The 19,162-nt window shown below is 42.6% G+C and overlaps 1 protein-coding gene across 3 annotated transcripts in view; it reads left to right on the plus strand.

The window, feature by feature from the left end:
- Positions 1-651: 651 nt before the first annotated feature.
- CUL4A (cullin 4A) overlaps positions 652-19,162 on the plus strand; it is a 30,958-nt gene continuing 12,447 nt past the window's right edge. The window contains exons 1-12 of one of the 3 annotated variants that reach the window (XM_072135608.1): positions 652-807; positions 5,271-5,478; positions 5,731-5,846; positions 6,718-6,821; positions 8,721-8,790; positions 9,434-9,507; positions 9,976-10,138; positions 12,557-12,646; positions 14,621-14,703; positions 14,922-14,989; positions 16,021-16,139; positions 18,152-18,344. In XM_072135608.1, the coding sequence (XP_071991709.1) occupies positions 5,349-5,478; positions 5,731-5,846; positions 6,718-6,821; positions 8,721-8,790; positions 9,434-9,507; positions 9,976-10,138; positions 12,557-12,646; positions 14,621-14,703; positions 14,922-14,989; positions 16,021-16,139; positions 18,152-18,344 (1,210 nt within the window). In that variant the 5' untranslated portion in view covers positions 652-807; positions 5,271-5,348. Of the gene's footprint in view, positions 808-828; positions 873-5,270; positions 5,479-5,730; positions 5,847-6,717; positions 6,822-8,720; positions 8,791-9,433; positions 9,508-9,975; positions 10,139-12,556; positions 12,647-14,620; positions 14,704-14,921; positions 14,990-16,020; positions 16,140-18,151; positions 18,345-19,162 lie in introns of those variants that run through there. The other 2 variants (XM_072135609.1, XM_072135610.1) reach the window with 2 other exon arrangements.

The raw sequence follows: 19,162 nt of genomic DNA on the forward strand, positions 1-19,162 counted from the left end.
AGGCTTCACTTTACATATCAAGAAAGCACTGCAGAACCTTTAAAGGGGGTTTCCCACCAATCAAGTTAGGCCCTATCCACAGGATAGGGCCTAACTACTTAATCGGTGAGGGTCTCAGGGATGAAACCGACACAGATCACAATAATGGGGGTACAAGGTACCTCAGTTCAGACCCCTCGTTACTACCAGATAAGAATGGAGAACCCCTTGCTCTCGTGATCTGTGGGGGTCCCATCACTGAGCCCCCCACCAATCAGCGAGTTAGGCCCTATCCTTAGGATAGGGCCTAACTAGATTGGTGGCAAACCCCCTTTAATAGTTGTATATTAGTAAATTTCCCAATACCCTGCCCCCACACACTTTACAAAAACATGAGGTAAAGTGGCCAATCCCTTTAAGCAAAGACGTGCAGAAAAACACTGAAACTGCCGCGTCAGTAGTCTGATCTGACACTGATGAGAGCACACAGTGTTATAGCTTTATTAGTGAAGAGCTCTGCACCTAGAAGGCAGGGGATAAGTAGCTGCAGATACAGAACAATGAACGAGGCGAGATCTTTCCATGCCCTCGCTGTCCCTGTGCATCACGCAGTATATTATTGTACGGTAACAGTGCACCATCCAGCAGCTCTTACCCTGAAGCACCGCGCATGCCCCGAATACTCACAGCCGGCGACAGCTGATGACGTAACCCCTCCGACTAGTTACCTACCACCTGTCACCGGAAAGCGCCTGCGCCGGAGACTCACGCGTCATTAGTCATGTCTGGCGGTGAGAGACTTCATGGCGCATGCGCGATGCCTGCCTGGTGAGTCCCCGAGATGTTGCGGTGCTTGGTCCCGGTATTACCGGAAGAGAGGTGCACCTCACATAGTCAGTGTGTCCCGGGGATAGCCACATACCTCACCAGTAGTGTGCTGGTCATTAATGTGCCGGAGCCTCCGAACATGAGGCCTATCAAGTGATAATGTATTGCTGAGGAGAGCTGCCAGTCCTGCTGGGCATTAGTAGTGGACAACGGGTAGAACAGGCTCTTGTGGCTGATGTCTTGGTGTGATGTGTAAACATGGGCACACACAGACATTCCTGTTATGTACCCAATTGCCTCCCTCCACAGTGTAACTATTAGGGCTGTGTGCACCATATACCACTTGTACATTTACCCAAAATATGCTGCTGTTGCCCGTAGCAACCATGTGCCGTCTCGCATTACTTTTGGAATCTAACAGGCGGTACATGATTGGTCGCTAGGGGACATTGCATCATTTCCTCTCCCTTTAGTTTTTGCAAATTGCCCTCTTTTTCAGAAAAAAAGGGTGTTCAGGTTGGAGGTGAGACCCGTGTTCTCAAACACATTAGAGGTCCTAGTAGCAGTGATCCTTTCCCATGAACGGTTTTCACGTGCTTGCATTGAACACTGACCCATTGTATTACATCAATTTTGTCACACACACACACACTCCACATGCTCTACTTTTACTTCTATGAAAAGTGCCTTATCAAGTGAGACACATGCAAGCACTATGCATTTTTCACTGATCCATCGCCATAGAATCGAAAGACCACAGTCATCGATTGTTTTTCACATGCGTTGTATGCGAGTGAAAAATGCAGTAAAAACTGATCTAGCCTGTGTGTGAAATACAAACTCTGGCTGGTTGAACTCTGATGGATAAAGTCCATTTTTCACTGACCAAATTCTGATCAAAATCTGTTCAGACTCTCCTAATACATTAATACAGTACCCACCTTACCCTGGAAATAAGCCCAACCTAAGCGTCCTAACATGTATAGACATCCACACTAAGCACAGTAGGCCACCAAATTTAATTGAAAGGGAAAGGATTCCACATGTTTTAGTAATAAAGCCTTAGGCCGCCTTCATATGTGGCGATTTGTGTTATGTTTTGATAAGCAAAGCAAAGGCTCCTCTTGGGATCACATTCTAGCCTGCATTCACACGTAGTATTTGGGGAGAGGAGATTTCGACTCAACCAGACTTTACACTACTCCTTTTCCATAGAAACGCCGATGCGATCGGCCCGCCCCGGTGGGTGTGGTTTGATCTAGGTTGGCGTTTGCAAACACAGCCAAAACGCAACGTGGGACAGCACCCTTAGGATTTGTTAGAAATCCTAAGACTTTGTTTCTCATCATCACCATTGAAAAGCAAATGGAACCATCTGTTTTCTTTTTAACCCATAGACTTCTATTACTTTTGTGATCTGCATGCGTGAAAGAAGTGGGGCAGCTTCTAAAATTATTTTCACGGACAACAGATCAGTGTAAAAAAAGAAATATAAAATCGCCTTTATAAAATAATGGTTCAGTAAAGCTGCTGGTATAGTAGTTATTTTCACATCTGATGAAAAATCTAAAACTACGGCCACAGACTCATTACCGTGGCGGGTTTGTAAATTACTATAAACTCTATAGTTGCTGTGTAGCAGCAGTGCCATAAGTCACAGTTTCACAGTCATTTGTCTAGGGTGAAGTTTTACTTTAGCAATTTAGATGAGATCTACCAAAACTGCGTATGTGGTTGAAGTCACAGGCCTAAAATTTCCTTCTGTACTACTCTTATAAATTGTGACACTTCTGGCATGTCATTTTTCATTATTCAATCCTTAAAGGGTTATTCAAGCCTAAACATATTGTTGATTTTTTTTAATGAGTCCCCAATATGAGTTTGGTAAAATGGAGTGAGTACTTTATAGTAAAGACTACTGGCATCGCTGCAACTGATTGATTGTGCTTGTTGCGCTGTGGGGTTTTACTTGTTGCTTCCATATAAACCTCATATTGATGACTCTCAGTATCTAGTATAGGTGATCATTATGTTTATGGAAAACCCCTTGAAGTTTATTGTACGAGTTGAAACCTGAATGGTTACACATTTATGTTTGTGTGTACATGTAAGGGGTTGTGCCACAATTATTGCTTATTTTCTAACTAGAGGAAACCAGAGAAGTGTATGATTACTGGGGTATAACCTCTGGAACCCTAGAAGTCAAACTGGACTCCATGCACTTTTATGAGACTTCTGGGATGGCCCAGCGCTCACACATTGTGTTTCAATTGCGTTTTGGGGGGCTTGTACTTATTGCATACAAGGTTCCATGCGATGGGTAACCAGCACAATGGGGGACATTTACTTAAAGTGTCGGTGTCTGCATTGGCTTTGTTACCAACCTGCTCCCGGAAAGAAGATACACATTTAATATTGTGGAGCTGTGCAGAGACATTTCTGGCGCCGAGACCATTTTCTGTCCCTGGGACCAAAATCTGTCCCGAGCACCAGAAATGTGTCCAACAGTCCCTGCTAGACCAGTTTTCTTTTGGTCTACTTTCCACCAGTTTACAGCGCCCAAAAAGGGCTGCGACACATATTAATTGTGTCTGAGTTTCCACTCCGCCGAAGCCACGCCCCTTTTCGGAGAAGAGTCGGAGCAGACGGAAAAAGTCATTTTTTCTGGCGCCGCCAGCTAATAAATAGGTCTGAGAGCAGAACATGTGGTGAGACCGCCACAAAACTGGCGGAAACGCCATAGTAAATGTCCCCAAATGTGTATTGTACTGTTTACGTACAGAACACATGGTGCTCATTTTCCAATTGCATTCATTTCAGATGAAACACATATTTGATCAGGTCAAGCCACTCCCGGTTGTATTTCAATACGCTTTAGAAACGTAATGTGTGCATGCGCAGTGATCGGGAGTAGTCAATGGTGCCAAGGAAGAAGGTGGCCTGTTCTGAAGTATCACATTTCCTTCTCAAGATGACATCAGCAGAGTCTCGCTGATAAATGTGGGTACAGAACATGCTGATCAGACAGGGTGCAAACAACAGATATGGGGTTCCTTTTTGTGGTCCATATATCACCAATATGTAATTGCTTATGAAATCTGTGCAGCATCTGTGTTTTTCACTTTTACATAGACTGTAAGGAGGCCTTACAGAAATTAAAGGATCCGCCTCTCCATTCCTCAAAGGGTCAGATATTTTCTATTTGTACTGAGTCTTGGCCACTTGTCTGCCTATGGAGGGAGGTGAGGGAAGAGCGCTCACCCCGCTTAGCCGTGCACTGTTTTGGGATCTGGTCAGGGCGAGCACACGAAGATCTAAATGAACCCTTGTTACGGCTGATTTTTGTTCCCCTACTACCACTCTCCGATTCTTTGTATTGGATGACGGTGGATTTTTCACAACCTGATCAGCTGTGAAATTAATATAGTTGTGTGTTTTATATTTCCTGGTATTTCTTCTAGTGTATTTGAGGGGTCATCAGTTCTCGTATATGTTAACCCTAGAACGTTGGGTTAACATATAGCCAACAGCAGATGCCATATATAGAGAGAAGAGCAGACATTTCTCAGTATTGCTCTGTGTTGTATGCTGCTTCTTGTGTTGCAGCTAAAACCCTTATTTTGCCTTGGCCATGTTTGCACTTTGACCAGGATTTAATATTAACCTAGTTAATCATGGATGAGCTCCTCTGCAGTTTAGATGTGTGTTTATATAGACCTCCATGGAATTATGGAATCCCTAGAGCCCAACACGTGTGTCTAAAAGTTAGTGCAGAGTTAGATGGGCGTCCTTTAAGGGAACCTGTCATCAGCTTTTACCCACTAAACTGCCAGCATACCCAGGTAGGATTCTTTATAGAATTCCTTCTTTTATAGGAGATCTCATGTTTTTAGTTATAATAAATCATCTTTATAGTCATTTGAAAATGAGCAGAGAAGACTTATATTTTACCAGTACCTTCAGGTTGAGAGGCTTTAGGGGAAGCGTCACTTTAGATGCCCCTGTCTTGCGCTCTACAGAACCTTGAAATATGTTTTGTAAAGATTAAGATCAGGCTTGTGATTGTGTAACTACAGTTACAGAATGTGATGAAATTTGAAAGATGAGATTATTAACTTAAATATAGAATTATACATTTTTTACTGAATGATGAATCTCCTAGTATTTTGTTACCAATGCCACACACAGGCACAAATAACAAAAGGACTGATGCATCTCCTTTATTTTTGCCTTTTTGTTTACATAATGGTCGAAATCTATCCTGAGTAGGTCTTTTTCTTTATTTTTAATACAGAGAATCTGAACTATAAACTTTCATCTGCTATATTACCAGACACTTAGCCCTTCCCCCACAATGTTAATGCCATTGCCAACAATTTACAAACCAAGAATACATCTAAGTTATAGTTTACAGTTGCTGTTACATGGTATGTCATGATTTTCTTCTGTTTGCTATATCCTAGACCCTGCATAAGAGGTTAACAATTACTTTGAGGACAACTGCTTGAGGTCTACTGTGTGGTGTTCCAAACTACACAGCCATGGAACAGGACACTCAAAGAAAGGCAAACTTTTCTACACTAGTTAGCCATACTAATGGACTCACTAAAACTTCTGCACTGGCCACCAAGCCCTCCGCTTCAAAAAAATTGATAATTAAAAATTTTAAAGGTAAGAGGATTTCTGTAAAGTGTCTTCAGATCAGCTGATCATCCTGTCTCTCCTACTTCTCCTATGCTGACGTTTCCCTGATCCATAACCAGTCACTTTCTTGTGTACTACTGTGTTACTCCATTTATTTGCTACTGTGTGTGCCTGGAAAATCCCCAGCATTGTTCCCACGTGAATGTACCCTTACTGTGTGCAGAGATTACCCCTTCCCTCTGGTCAGCATGTACATTTAGTACAAGGCTTTTTTTCCAGATAAACCAAAGCTGCCAGATAATTACACTCAGGACACATGGCAGAAGCTTCAGGAAGCCGTGAACGCCATAGAAAACAGCACCTATATAAAGTACAACTTGGAGGAACTTTATCAGGTATGACATATTATTTTGTTATGTGATGAAAGACATACAGGTCAGTTTCCGATCAATGCATTGTCAATGCACAGAGATTAGAACAGATAGAAACAACTCAATTATCTTTAGTGGCTGAGCCAAGTATTTGCAGCTCACCTCCTGTGCAATTGAACTGGAGCTATCATGCATTAACCAGGCCTAGAACGAGACCTGGAGCTGTCTGTCCCCTTTTTGTGGGTTGACTGCTGAGTCCACTATAAAGTAAGTGAATAGGACCCATTTAATGTGCACATACACACCAGATACAGCTTGGCCAAACCTTCCATTTGGCAACACAGTTTTTGGAGGTGGACACCTTACCTGCAGTGTTCTCAAATAGTGGCTGGAGGGTTGGCAATGTGAATAACTGGATCTCTGCTTTAAAGGAAACCTACCATGAGGATTCTACTATCAGACGTATATATGCCTGCCTCTGCCCTAATCTGTAATTTTATAATCCTCATACCTAACCTAACTTGTTACAAGCTTTATTTTAGTAGAATGTAAAATAACTACATAGGCTACCCGGAGCCTTGGCTCCCAATGCCCGGCCAGGCTAGTACACGTCCCAGTTGCCTCTACAGTTAATTTACATTTTACTAAAAGTTTTTAACTAGTTGGGTTATGTTCCAGGATTATTAAATCACAGATTACAGAGGCAGGCAGAATGAGTATACCATCAGATCTACTTCTGATTGTAGATTCCTCATGGTAGGCTTCCTTTAAGATTGCTCATGAGATACAATGATTTTGTTATGAGCATTTTGTGAGCGCTACTGGCAAGTCTATAATAGTGTGCTCTCCAATAAGGAAATTCAGAAATTAATTCTGTATCTGTTTTCTTTCCTAGGCTGTGGAAAACCTATGCTCTTATAAAGTTTCTCACACACTTTATAAACAACTCCGCCAAGTATGTGAGGAACACATGAAGTCTCAGATTCACCAGTTCAGCGAATATCCTTCTTTACTACATACTGTATGTACTGTGTAGATATTTGCACAGAGATGATGCAGCTAAACATATTGTCAGGTCTCAAGTGTTTAGATTGTAGCAATGTGCCATTAATTTGCTTTTCTATATCATAATTTAGTAAAGGGAGAGCGGCCCGGGCAGTTGTAAAATAAAAAACAAGCTCTTGCTCTGACTCTCACTTTACACAGAGAAGCTCCCATCTGTTAATGGATCTAGCTGAACTAGAAGTGCTCAGTCTCATGTGATTGCTGTGACCTCAGCAGGATATGAGTAAGATCCGTGACATTTATCAGTGATATCACTATTTTTGCACATCCTATCACATTTGACAACTCAATTCAAGGGTCACAAATCTAATAAATATCTGAAACTAAAGACCAAAGAGAATTTAGAATACCTCAATTAAAGGATACCAATCTATCGCAAAAATAAAAATATAGTTCTATTGAAATTCTATAGTACAGACAAAAGATAAAAGCATTTAAAACACATTCATGTTCAGATAGAATGGAAAAGTAAAAAGTTTTATTTATAATCCTTGGTCCCATTACAGCAAAAAAATAGAAAATCCAATTGCCACTGGGACAAAAAAGTTTGTATGGAGCTACAATTATAAAATATACAGTTCATGTCATGTAACCAGAGTGACATCATCTCAGGTCCTCTTAACAATAGCAAACTGTACCCCATGCATGTATCTGACCATATAAAGTCACAGCAGCCTCCATGTACTTCTACTCCTCTCCATCCTCCATGGAGGCTGCTGTGATTTCATGTAATCACATACATGTTGTACAGTTTTCTTTCCTTTGCTATAGGACCTGTGAAGATGTCACTGGTCACATGTCATGAATGTAACACAAGGCACTGTGTTAACACAATATTTCCCATCTGTACATAAAGCTTTATATGTCTGTATTTGAGTATTCGCAGATGGGCCCTAAGTATAACGAGGCAGGGTAGTGATTTGAAGAGACACAGCGCTGTCAGTCACAATAATGGGGTGTGGTTCACTGCCAGCCTGAGAGGGAGAAGAGTCACAGATACAGACATGAGTAACAACATCTAATTTGCATGTCAGAAAAGCGTCTGTAATTAAGGTACAGTGCCCCACTGGCAGCTTTATGTGATATGGGGAGGTTTTATAACTCTTTATCAGCAGGCATTGTTAGTCAGGATGGTTAAAATCTGGTGACAGGTCCTCTTTAAGGTTAGTTTAGCCCATACCTGGCACAAAGTTAATCTGTACAAACAGATGTTAAAGATGTTTGGACCCAAAAAATACCAATAACTCTGGTATCTGTAATGAAAAAGCCACAACAATAGATCAGTACGGTGGCTTAGTGGTTAGCACTTGCAGCGCTGGGGACCTGGGTTCAAGTCCGAGGTCACCATCTGCAAAGAGCTCGTATGTTCTATCTGTGTTTGCGTGGGTTTCCTCTGGGTCGTCTGGTTTCCTCCCACACTCCAAAACATACTGGTAGATTGTGAGCCCTATTGGGGAAAGGAACTGATTTGCCAAGCTCTGTGCAGCGCTGCGTAATCTGTGTGCGCTATATAAATAAAGGATTTATTATTTAAATATTTTTAGATGTCACCTTAATACTTGGGATCAAACATCACTACTGTACATGCAAGAAAAAATATCAACAAGTATGTAGGAAGACAGTTGATTTCCCCATGCGTTCCACCACCGGGCCTCTTGGCTCCTTCAAGGGTATCTATCTATCTACTATTCTTGCACATGCGTCCACCAGGGCTAATGATTGGCTACAGTGTTCACGGAAATTTTTTTTTTTTAATAAATGCATTTTCCCTATTCACCTGTTCACTCCCTAAATCACTTTTCATTGCATTTCCTTAACTTCACGATTGTGTACAGAATCTCTTGACAGCTTTCTGTTTTTAAAAAAGGTGAATTTGTGTTGGAAAGATCACTGTAGACAAATGGTAAGTTCACTGCACTGCACTCTGATTTTTCTTTAAACAGATCATTTTTTTTTTATTAACCACCATTAGATTTTAAATTTTCATACACTTAAACACAAACCACACAATTGCCACCCCAAACGAGCCCAATCTTCCCTCCCCCACTCCATTCTTTAAGTGAGGTTCGCATCAGACATGACCCATGGAGATCACATTTCAGGCACCAAGATGACTGGCTTCTATCTTGGCTAGTAGAAGTTGCCTGTTCAATCCCATAAAGGTATAGAAAAAAGGTATAGAAAACTTTCTTAAGTGAAAACAGCGGTGTCGGAGCTAGCCTTGATTCCTGTTGGATATTTAAGATAAGCCTTACATCTTCCTCCTACCTGGTTCTAGCCACTTGGGCACGCATGTCCAACACACATTTGGCCCGCCACCTCAGTTTATGCGAAGTTAGGCATGCGTTAACATCATGTTTAAATTGCATATTTGTAAACGCAAATGTTAACAGAAATTTAATTAGGCAAATTCCCTCCCCTAAGCTGTTGTAATGCGTTTCAAAACTGATTGCCTCAGACTACGTGCTCCTTGATTTCTCTGTCATAAAGGTTGTGTTTAAAAAAAAAAAAAAAAAGCCGAAAAAGATCTGTCTTCAATTCCACAGATCATGATTCGAAGCATCTTCTTATTTTTGGACCGAACATATGTCTTGCAAAACTCCATGCTTCCTTCAATTTGGTAAGCGACCTTCCACACTATTCCGCATATCACACTACATGCATGTCTTCAGGTTCAAAGAATAGATTTCCAGAATTGGCTCTGATCTTAAAAGAGAGTCTGCTTAGTTTATATCATAAGAGAGATGTTGGCTCCATTTATCGAGAAGCTACCACATTACGAATGCGGCTTCATCAGCCGGTAGTTTGTTATGAAGTCGGAAGAGCGGAATAGATTATGTAGTTGCTTCTGTTATGTCCTGATTAATGTAAGATGATACAGTAACTTGCAGTTGTACTACTGTACTTCACTCTCCCTCTTACACAGCCAATTTACATCAGCCATGTTTTATCTATTATTGGCTACAATAGCAAATAGAAACTATTTATATTATTATTATTGTAGCAGCTTCAAATGTATGTAAAACATTTTATGTCATCATTATTTAATGGGATCCTTAAGTTCTTGCTGTTTCTCCTTTCTCTGTAGGGATATGGGGTTGGAGTTATTCCGTTGTCATGTGATAAGTGATAAATTGGTTCAGACAAAAACAATAGATGGCATTCTCCTTCTGATAGAGAAAGAGCGCTCAGGGGAGGCTGTGGACCGGAGCCTGCTTAGAAGCTTGCTTAGCATGCTGTCTGACTTGCAGGTAAGTTTCCAAAAGCAATCCAATTGTAAAATTCTATAAAGTCAGGTCTGAAAGAGAGGGGTAAAAGTGAGCAGTGTTCTTCCTCTGTTTATTTGTATCAAGGCTAGTAAAAGGGTATTTTATTTAACCAAAACCAGTTTGAGGCTGCTCATGGAGCAATAGTTTGGTCAGTATTATGCATTTTTATATTTAAAGGGAACCTGTCATCAGAAAATGACCTAACTCATGCTTCATAACCAGTATGTTGTTAACACCTTACAGATGATGTTTCTTTCATGGTCCAGTGTGGTGGCATCATTTAGAAAATCAACTTTGAAGTGAGTTGTAAATCGGTTGTGTAATGTCACGGAGGCGGAGAGAGCTCAGCATTAAAATCAAACTCTTCTCACCTCAGAATGAAGATGTGGTTAGTGATGTCTCTGGATGTAGAACCATCATGTACAGTGAAGAGGGCTTTCTGAAGTAACATGTCACTTCAAACTCGATTTTCTGGCAGATGCCACCGCACCGGCCATAAAATAGACATGATCTAGAAGGTGTTCAGTTGCTTGGTGACATACTGATAGTGGTTTATTAGGTCAATTTCTTCTGACAGGTTCCCTTTAAGCTAAATCCTGTATTGAGTCTCTAACACAGAAGAGCTGCAAATGGTTTTCTCTGTTTACATCCCACTCTTAGTTTTGGCTTACTCATATTGATGGAAACTACTGACGTATGAAGGTGGCCCATGTTCTGCACATAGGAAATGGCTAGCCAAAGCAAGAATGCTTCATGAATCATAAAATCAAAGTACCATATTTTTTGGACTATAAGGCGCAGAAATCAAAGGTGTGCCTTATAGTCCAGTAGATAAACTGTACTTACAGACAGCTGCCTTGAACAGGTCTGCCACCTGCTGGTCATTCAAACTAGTATATAGCCTGCACCAGCCCCCTGTTGTGTATAGCCTGCCACCAGCTCCCCCCCCTGTTGTGTATAGCCTGCCACCAGCCCCCCCCCCTATTGTGTATAGCCTGCCACCAGCCCCCCCCCTGTTGTGTATAGCCTGCCACCAGCCCCCCCCTGTCATGTATAGCCTGCCACCAGCCCCCCCCCTGTCGTGTATAGCCTGCCACCAGCCCCCCCCCCTGTCGTGTATAGCCTGCCACCAGCCCCCCCCCCTGTCGTGTATAGCCTGCCACCAGCCCCCCCCCCCTGTCGTGTATAGCCTGCCACCAGCCCCCCCCCCTGTCGTGTATAGCCTGCCACCAGCCCCCCCCCTGTCGTGTATAGCCTGCCACCAGCCCCCCCCCTGTCGTGTATAGCCTGCCACCAGCCCCCCCCCCCTGTCGTGTATAGCCTGTCACCAGCCCCCCCTGCCCCACCCCCTTGTCGGGGATAGCCTGCCGTCAGAAATTTTCCCCCCCCATCGGGTGTAGCCTGCCACCAGCCCCTCTTCCCCGTTAGGTATAGCCTGCCACCAGCCCCCCCCCCTGTCGTGTATAGCCTGCCACCAGCCCCCCCCCCATCGGGTGTAGCCTGCCACCAGCCCCTCTTCCCCGTTAGGTATAGCCTGCCACCAGCCCCCCCCAGTCGGGTATAGCCTATCACCAGCCCACCCCCACCCCCCCGGCGGGTATAGCCTGCCACCAGCCCCCCCCTGTCAGTTATAGCTTAAAACCACCCTCAACCCCTCCCCCCCCCCCTGTCGTGTATAGCCTAACACCATCCAATCCCCCCCCATCCCCACCCCCCAGTCGTGTATAGCCATCCACCAGCATCGCCCCCCCCCCCCCAGTCGGGTGTAGCCTGCTACCAGCCCCTCTCCCAGACGGGTGTAGCCTGAGACCAGCTGCGCGCCCCCCCCCCCCCTCCCAGTCGGGTATAGCCTGCCACCAGCCACAACCGTCGGGTATAGCCTGTGGAACCTGCACCAAAATTATAGCAAAAATATAGGTTAATAAAGCTACCACTCCTATGTAAAAGTGCAAAATATTGCAGTTATATTGAAAGTTTGTTTTACCCTAAAAGTATTGTTAATTCCTAATGTGAACTGTAACATAAATCTGCATGTCAGAAAATACAGCAGGAAAAGCACAGCAAAAATGCAACATTTTACCTCGAACATCAGGTTAATTTGTGGGCATTTGAAAATCAGATTTTTACATTAAAAGGTCTATTTCTAGATACTACCAGCATCCCAACCATATATTGTTTTAACTATATGGTGGTTGTTAGAGGGACAGTCTAGAAATCTGCTTTTAGGTCAGGCTGTATTATACTGTGTTATAGCTTAAACCATGGCCAAGATATGAACATAGGTTCACATCTCCATAAAGTCTTCCGTTTCCATTAGTTGTTCGGAGCCAAAACTAAGAGAGGTCAAACACATGGAATGTATTTTTCTTAAGCACTCAGTATTGTCTTTGATTCGTATAGGTGTACAAAGATTCTTTTGAAGGAAGGTTTTTGGAGGAAACAAATTGCTTGTATGCAGCCGAAGGGCAAAGGCTAATGCAAGAGAGAGAGGTAAGTGTGCCTAGCAAATAAACTGCATGTATGTCTCATCGATCGCCCCGGCTCGATACCAGAGCCCGAGCGATCCCTACGGGAGCTTGGCTGTATGTGAAAGCCAAGCTCCCGCAGTAACCACTTGGATGACAATAGTCGTGTCCCTGGCTGTTTAACCCTTATAGGTGCCGCAGTCATAGTGACCGCCTATGGAGTAGAGCTGGGTACTCACCCGGCGGGTAGGCATCCTCTGTGCATCCTCCTACACAATTCTAAGCCCCATAACAACCTAGAAAAATGAAAAAATGCATAAAAAACCATGCTAACATAAAGCAGACATTTGGGAAATGTTACTTGTACAGTTATTTGGGTGCTATGAAGAACTTAAAAAAAAAGGCATGTGAGGGGTTATATACAGGAGAGGATACAAGCCATGTGAGGGGGTTATATACAGGAGAGGACACAAGCCATGTGAGGGAGTTTTATACAGGAGTGGACACAAGCCATGTGAGGAGTTATATTCAGGAGAGGAAACAAGCCATGTGAGGGGTTATATGCAGGAGTGGACACAAGCCATGTGAGGGGTTATATGCAGGAGAGGACACAAGCCATGTGAGGGGTTACATACAGGAGTGGACACAAGCCATGTGAGGGGTTACATACAGGAGTGGACACAAGCCATGTGAGGGGGTTATATACAGGAGTGGACACAAGCAATGTGAGGGGGTTATATACAGGAGAGGATACAAGCCATGTGAGGGGGTTATATACAGGAGAGGACACAAGCCATGTGAGGGGGTTATATACAGGAGAGGACACAAGCCCTGTGAGGGGTTACATACAGCAGAGGACACAAGCCATGTGAGGGGGTTATATACAGGAGTGGACACAAGCCATGTGAGGGGTTATATACAGGAGTGGACACAAGCCCTGTGAGGGGTTACATACAGGAGTGGACACAAGCCATGTGAGGGGGTTATATACAGGAGAGGACACAATCCCTGTGAGGGGTTACATACAGGAGTGGACACAAGCCATGTGAGAGGTTATATACAGGAGAGGACACAAGCCATGTGAGGGGGTTATATACAGGAGAGGACACAAGCCCTGTGAGGGGTTACATACAGGAGTGGACACAGGCCATGTGAGAGGTTACATACAGGAGAGGACACAAGCCATGTGAGGGGTTACATACAGGAGTGGACACAAGCCATGTGAGGGGGTTATATACAGGAGAGGACACAAGCCATGTGAGGGGGTTATATACAGGAGAGGACACAAGCCATGTGAGGGGGTTATATACAGGAGAGGACACAAGCCATGTGAGGGGGTTATATGCAGGAGAGGATACAAGCCATGTGAGGGGGTTATATACAGGAGAGGACACAAGCCATGTGAGGGGGTTATATACAGGAGAGGACACAAGCCATGTGAAGGGGTTATATGCAGCAATGGACACTTCTGTAAATTTTGTATTTGAGGCTGTAGCCTGTAGTCTAGTCACACCCCTGAGAGATGACAAAAAATGAGGCTGTGGTCATTGTGGTGTTAACACATGTGTTTTCAAACGCATCACAACAGCTAAGAAGAGGAGATTTGCCTAATTACATTGCTGTCAACATGGCGTTTACAAAATGCATATGTTAACACCATGTTAACACGTGCATGAATTAACGCTATATTAACTTGGGTGTTAACTCATTGTTAAAAAATGCAAAGAAAAAATGTCCCCCACTGTTATCAGTGTGTACCCTTGCACTGACTCAAGACATCAGCTAACCTCAATTCGACAGAACAATTAACCTTTACTTACCTCCTACAGCCACCTGCCCCTTGTGCCAGCGCCTGATACAGCGCTGGTACAGGGGACCGTTCTTCTATGTTCTTTATTTCTCAGCCTCACTATTGCACACACTGCTTGTATACAAATTGAATTGTCTGACTTACATTCTATTTGTTGATCTGGTTTCATGCCATGATTTTTATTTCTAGATTCCTGAATATTTACATCATGTAAATAGGCGCTTAGAAGAAGAGGTAGACAGAGTCCTTACATATTTGGATCTCGGGACACAGTAAGTCATTTATTACTGAGAACAGACAAATAAAAAAGATAATAAAAAATTTTGGAAGATGGCCAGGACACCCATGTGGCTTCTTAAGTGAGAATTGGTATTTTACAGAAAATGTTTTCATTATCACCCATAAAATAAAAACCATTGCACATAGAAGGGATGTTGCTTACTGTATATTGCATAGTCTTCCAGTATTAATATCATCTTTTCTCATGCAGTAAACCTTTGATAGCCTGTGTGGAGAAACAGCTACTAGGAGAACACTTGGTTGCCATCTTGCAAAAAGGTAATTCTTCTTTTTCGTTGGTTTTGTACCTCTATTAAGTGGAATATATTAACTCTATATTAATTCACTCCCCACCTTCAAAAATCTGTAACCTTTTTATTTTTCTGTGTGCATTGCTATATGAGCGCTTATTTCTGCATGACAAAATGCATTCCACAGTGATGGTATTTATTATTCTATGCCTTGTACTGGGAAGCTTGAAATAAATTCCATATGCGGGGAAATTGGTGGAAAAAACGCATTTGCACCATTTTTTTTGTGGCCTCTGTTTTTATGACTTTCACAGTGCACTCCCAATTGCACTATCAAAACAAAGATGGTTCGTTGCCACTGGTGGCTTCAACAGCTGCAATGAAAGAGTAAACACCCATGACCGATGCTAGCACGGGTATTAGAATTTGGTTATTTGCTGCGATAAGCCCTCTTCATTTTTTTTTTTTAGCACTCTATGAAATACATATACAACAAGGAGCATGAAGTGGTTAACCATAGGGAAAATTAGTGGTTGGATATATTAACCTTGTCTTTTAAGAGATCTGTATCTAAACTAATTGTGTAGTTGTAAAGTTTGCCAGAACCTTGATCTTATATTCATGAATATTATCATAAGGTCCTGGCAGGGTGATTGTTCTTGGTTAGTTAGAGATCACATGACCCTCCATCTGCGGCCATTATATGGACAGGAATGTCTGGCAGATGAGGTAAAAGGCAGGAGGCTTCCCTTCACATATCAAGAAAGTGGTGCTGAAGATTTCAATGTATCTTTGTAAATTACCTGATATCCTGCCCACCACACTTACATACACATTACAATAACATGAGGTAAAGTGGCCAACCCCTTCAACCTGCAAGTAAATGTTTGTTGTGGCATTTCTGTAGTAGTTGCTAGTTGTAGCACGAGTGGTCATGTACAATACATATAGCCTGCATCTGTTTTTCCACCAATTGTTCTGTTTTGAGGTTGAAAAATTAATTGTAACTGCTATGTAAATTTTTTAATTGTAGTAAATGTGTATGTTTTTATAATACAGGTCTAAATAACATGCTGGATGAGAACAGAGTCCCTGACCTGACTCTTATGTATCAGCTCTTCAGTCGAGTCAGAGGTGGTCAGTCAATCCTGCTGCAGCACTGGGGCGAGTACATTAAAGTATGAATATATATATTTTTTTTATTCATTACGGAACAATGATTTGACATTGAAAGTGTTGCATAGTGGTCTCCTCTCTGTGTTTCATGTATGATGCATACAGCTCACATGCTTCTTTATAGAGCCATAAAAGCTACTGTAGTTACATAGTGCTATATAGCGGACCTTTAAAGGAAACCTACCACTTGAAATGGTAGGTGTAAGGTGCAAATACCGAGCACCAGCTCAGGGTGAGCTTGTGCTGGAGCTTATTTTCGTTAGTGTCATAAACCACTGTATCGCGGTTTAAACACTTTTTAATCTTTATAGCTGAAGCAGCTTTGGCGCGCCATGCGCGCGACCAGTGCACCGAAGCTGCTTCAGCTATAAAAATTAAAAAGTGTTTAAACCGCGATACAGCGGTTTATGACACTAACGAAAATAAGCTCCGGCACCAGCTCACCCTGAGCTGGTGCTCGGTATTTGCATCTTACACCTACCATTGGTAGGTTTCCTGTAAGTATTATTTCAATTCCTTCTTTTCAACATTTTGTGTAGTTGTTTGACAGAATAAGAAATACTATGAGATGCCCCCCAGACTTAGTCATTGAAAAAAAAAAACCATATATTTGACACCAATTAAGAATTCCCTGTCGGTCACACCCAAGCACAGCACACCGCTCTTCTGCATCTATTCAATTTAACACAGATCTGATGAAAGTTACTGGGGCACCCACTGATCACAGGAATCAATGTGGTGCATTTGTCGCCAGCTACTAAACCAGTGATGGGCAACCTTTTGAGCTTGGTGTGTCAAAATTCGCCAAAAAACCGTGCATAACTCGGGTGGTGTGTCACCTTGAGAAAAAAAATCTAATTTTGTGATATTTAGAGTTTAAATAACAAATACGTATAGTTATTTAACTTACCTGCTTAGTGACTTCTTTGTTAATCTGTCAGTTGGTTTCTTTTGTTGGTCTTGCTGTTATTTAACTTGTGTGGGGTTCCATGAACTAAGATAAGTGAGGGGGAGGGGGAATTCTTCCAGTGATGGCGAACCTGTGGCAGTCCAGCAACAGCTAGTTTTAAGGACATTTGTATCCTGAGAAGTGCCCCCCAAAGAGTGTACATCACAGCCCAGCCCAGCAGAGCTCAACTCAATAAATTAACTTACCTAACTGGCACAGGCTCCAACGACACCACGGACCTCCGTTACTCCTCTTCAGGCCGCATCAGCTCCTGTGTAGATGTTCCCGCGCGGGCACAGCATAGGTTGCGACTTTGCGAGCTGGGGCTGCTCTGTCTCCACGCTCCACTCTGGCGTCATCGGGCGGCCTCCGCAGAGCAGGACAGGAGCAGCAGCTGCGATCTCTCTGACTGAGATGCAGCCGCTCGCTGCAGACCACATCGCTAACCGACCGCCAACAGACAACTGCACTACAGCAATTTTTCTCCAGCAGCCGTGTGTCACTGAAAATGGCTATGTGTGTCAGTGCTGACATGCGTGTCATAGGTTGGCCATCACTGTACTAAACACAGCTTGTTGTTAAAAGCCATTTAAACTGTATTAATTATGTATTTAAAGGGAACCTGTCATCAGAAACCCTTTTTCTGGCTACCCCATGTCCCCATAGAGAATAGTGTACACATTGCCAAAGAGTTTTTATAGTAAAACTGGCTTTTCCCAAAAAATATATGTTTGCTCAAAGTTTACCTTTCTGCATGCAGAGCTGTGTCCTTATTCCCACCCTCAGGAAATGGCTCCATCAAGCATTGATTTAAAATTTTAAAAAACTCCTGTTGCTTCCCCCTTCAGGACATCATACATATATGCCCCACTCCTCACTGATCACTCCCATGGGACTAGGGACACAGCTCTGCATACAGAAAGGTTAACTTTCATCTAACTTACTTTTTTTTTTTTTTTTTTTTTAAAGATAAGGCTTACTATAAAAACAGTTTCCCCGGTTCCCTTTAATGTTCTTAATATTTAGCTTTTTTTATTCAGAATACTGTCATGTTTTTGTTTCCAGAATTTTGGGAGCTCCATAGTTGTGAATCCTGAAAAAGACAAGGACATGGTACAAGAACTGCTGGATTTTAAGGATAAGGTGGACCATATAATTGACGTCTGCTTCCAGAAGAATGAGAAGTTTGTCAATGTTATGAAGGACTCATTTGAAACCTATATAAACAGGAGAGCAAACAAGCCAGCCGAACTGATAGGTACTTGACATATTTTTACCTAATAGCCATTATTGTAGCCATTATATAACAGATTTGTTTCTGGAGTGTTTAGTCTCTTCACGGTCTGTGTGGGTGGTGTATGAAGAGAGCTCACAGGCTGAACCCTCTTCATACAGAGGTGGGGTTTGCTGCATATTATAGCAAACACCCACCACTAATACCCATGGTCGGTGATGGCACCAATCATGGGTATTAACCCTGCTGATAAATAATAACAATTCCTTCACTGCTGACGGATCCATGACGGCAATTAAAAGACAGTGGTGCGTGGACACCGCTATCTTGGTTCTATTCGTTGTTTCCTGGGGTGCGCCGATTAGTTGCTACGATGGTTCAGTGTCTTCGTCAGACCCGAGGCTGCCTGGTTTCGGCAGTTTCGTTACAATGAGCCACTGGCTCATACTGTGTAAAAATGCCATATACTGCAATCAGACCACCTAGGGTTAATGTACCCTAGAGGGTCTGAAATATAGTGAAAAAATAAAGTTTTCTAAAAGGTTTTCAAAAATAATCATTAAAAAAAAAATTCAAATCATCCCCCTTTTCCTAGAACTGATGTAAAACGTAATAAACAGTAAAAATCAGAAACATGTTAGGTATTATCGTGTCTCAAAATGCCCGATCTATCAAAATATAAAACCAGTTATTGCCGGCGGTGAACCCCATAACGGAAGATGGCGCCCAAATGTCCAAATTGCTACTTTTACACCATTTTGCATCACATAAAAAATTTAATAAAAAGTGATTAAAAAGTCGCACAGTCCTCAAAATGGTAGCCATGAAAACGTCAGCTAATT

The sequence above is a fragment of the Engystomops pustulosus genome, chromosome 2 (genome assembly GCF_040894005.1).
Source record: "Engystomops pustulosus chromosome 2, aEngPut4.maternal, whole genome shotgun sequence".
NCBI lineage: Eukaryota > Metazoa > Chordata > Amphibia > Anura > Leptodactylidae > Engystomops > Engystomops pustulosus.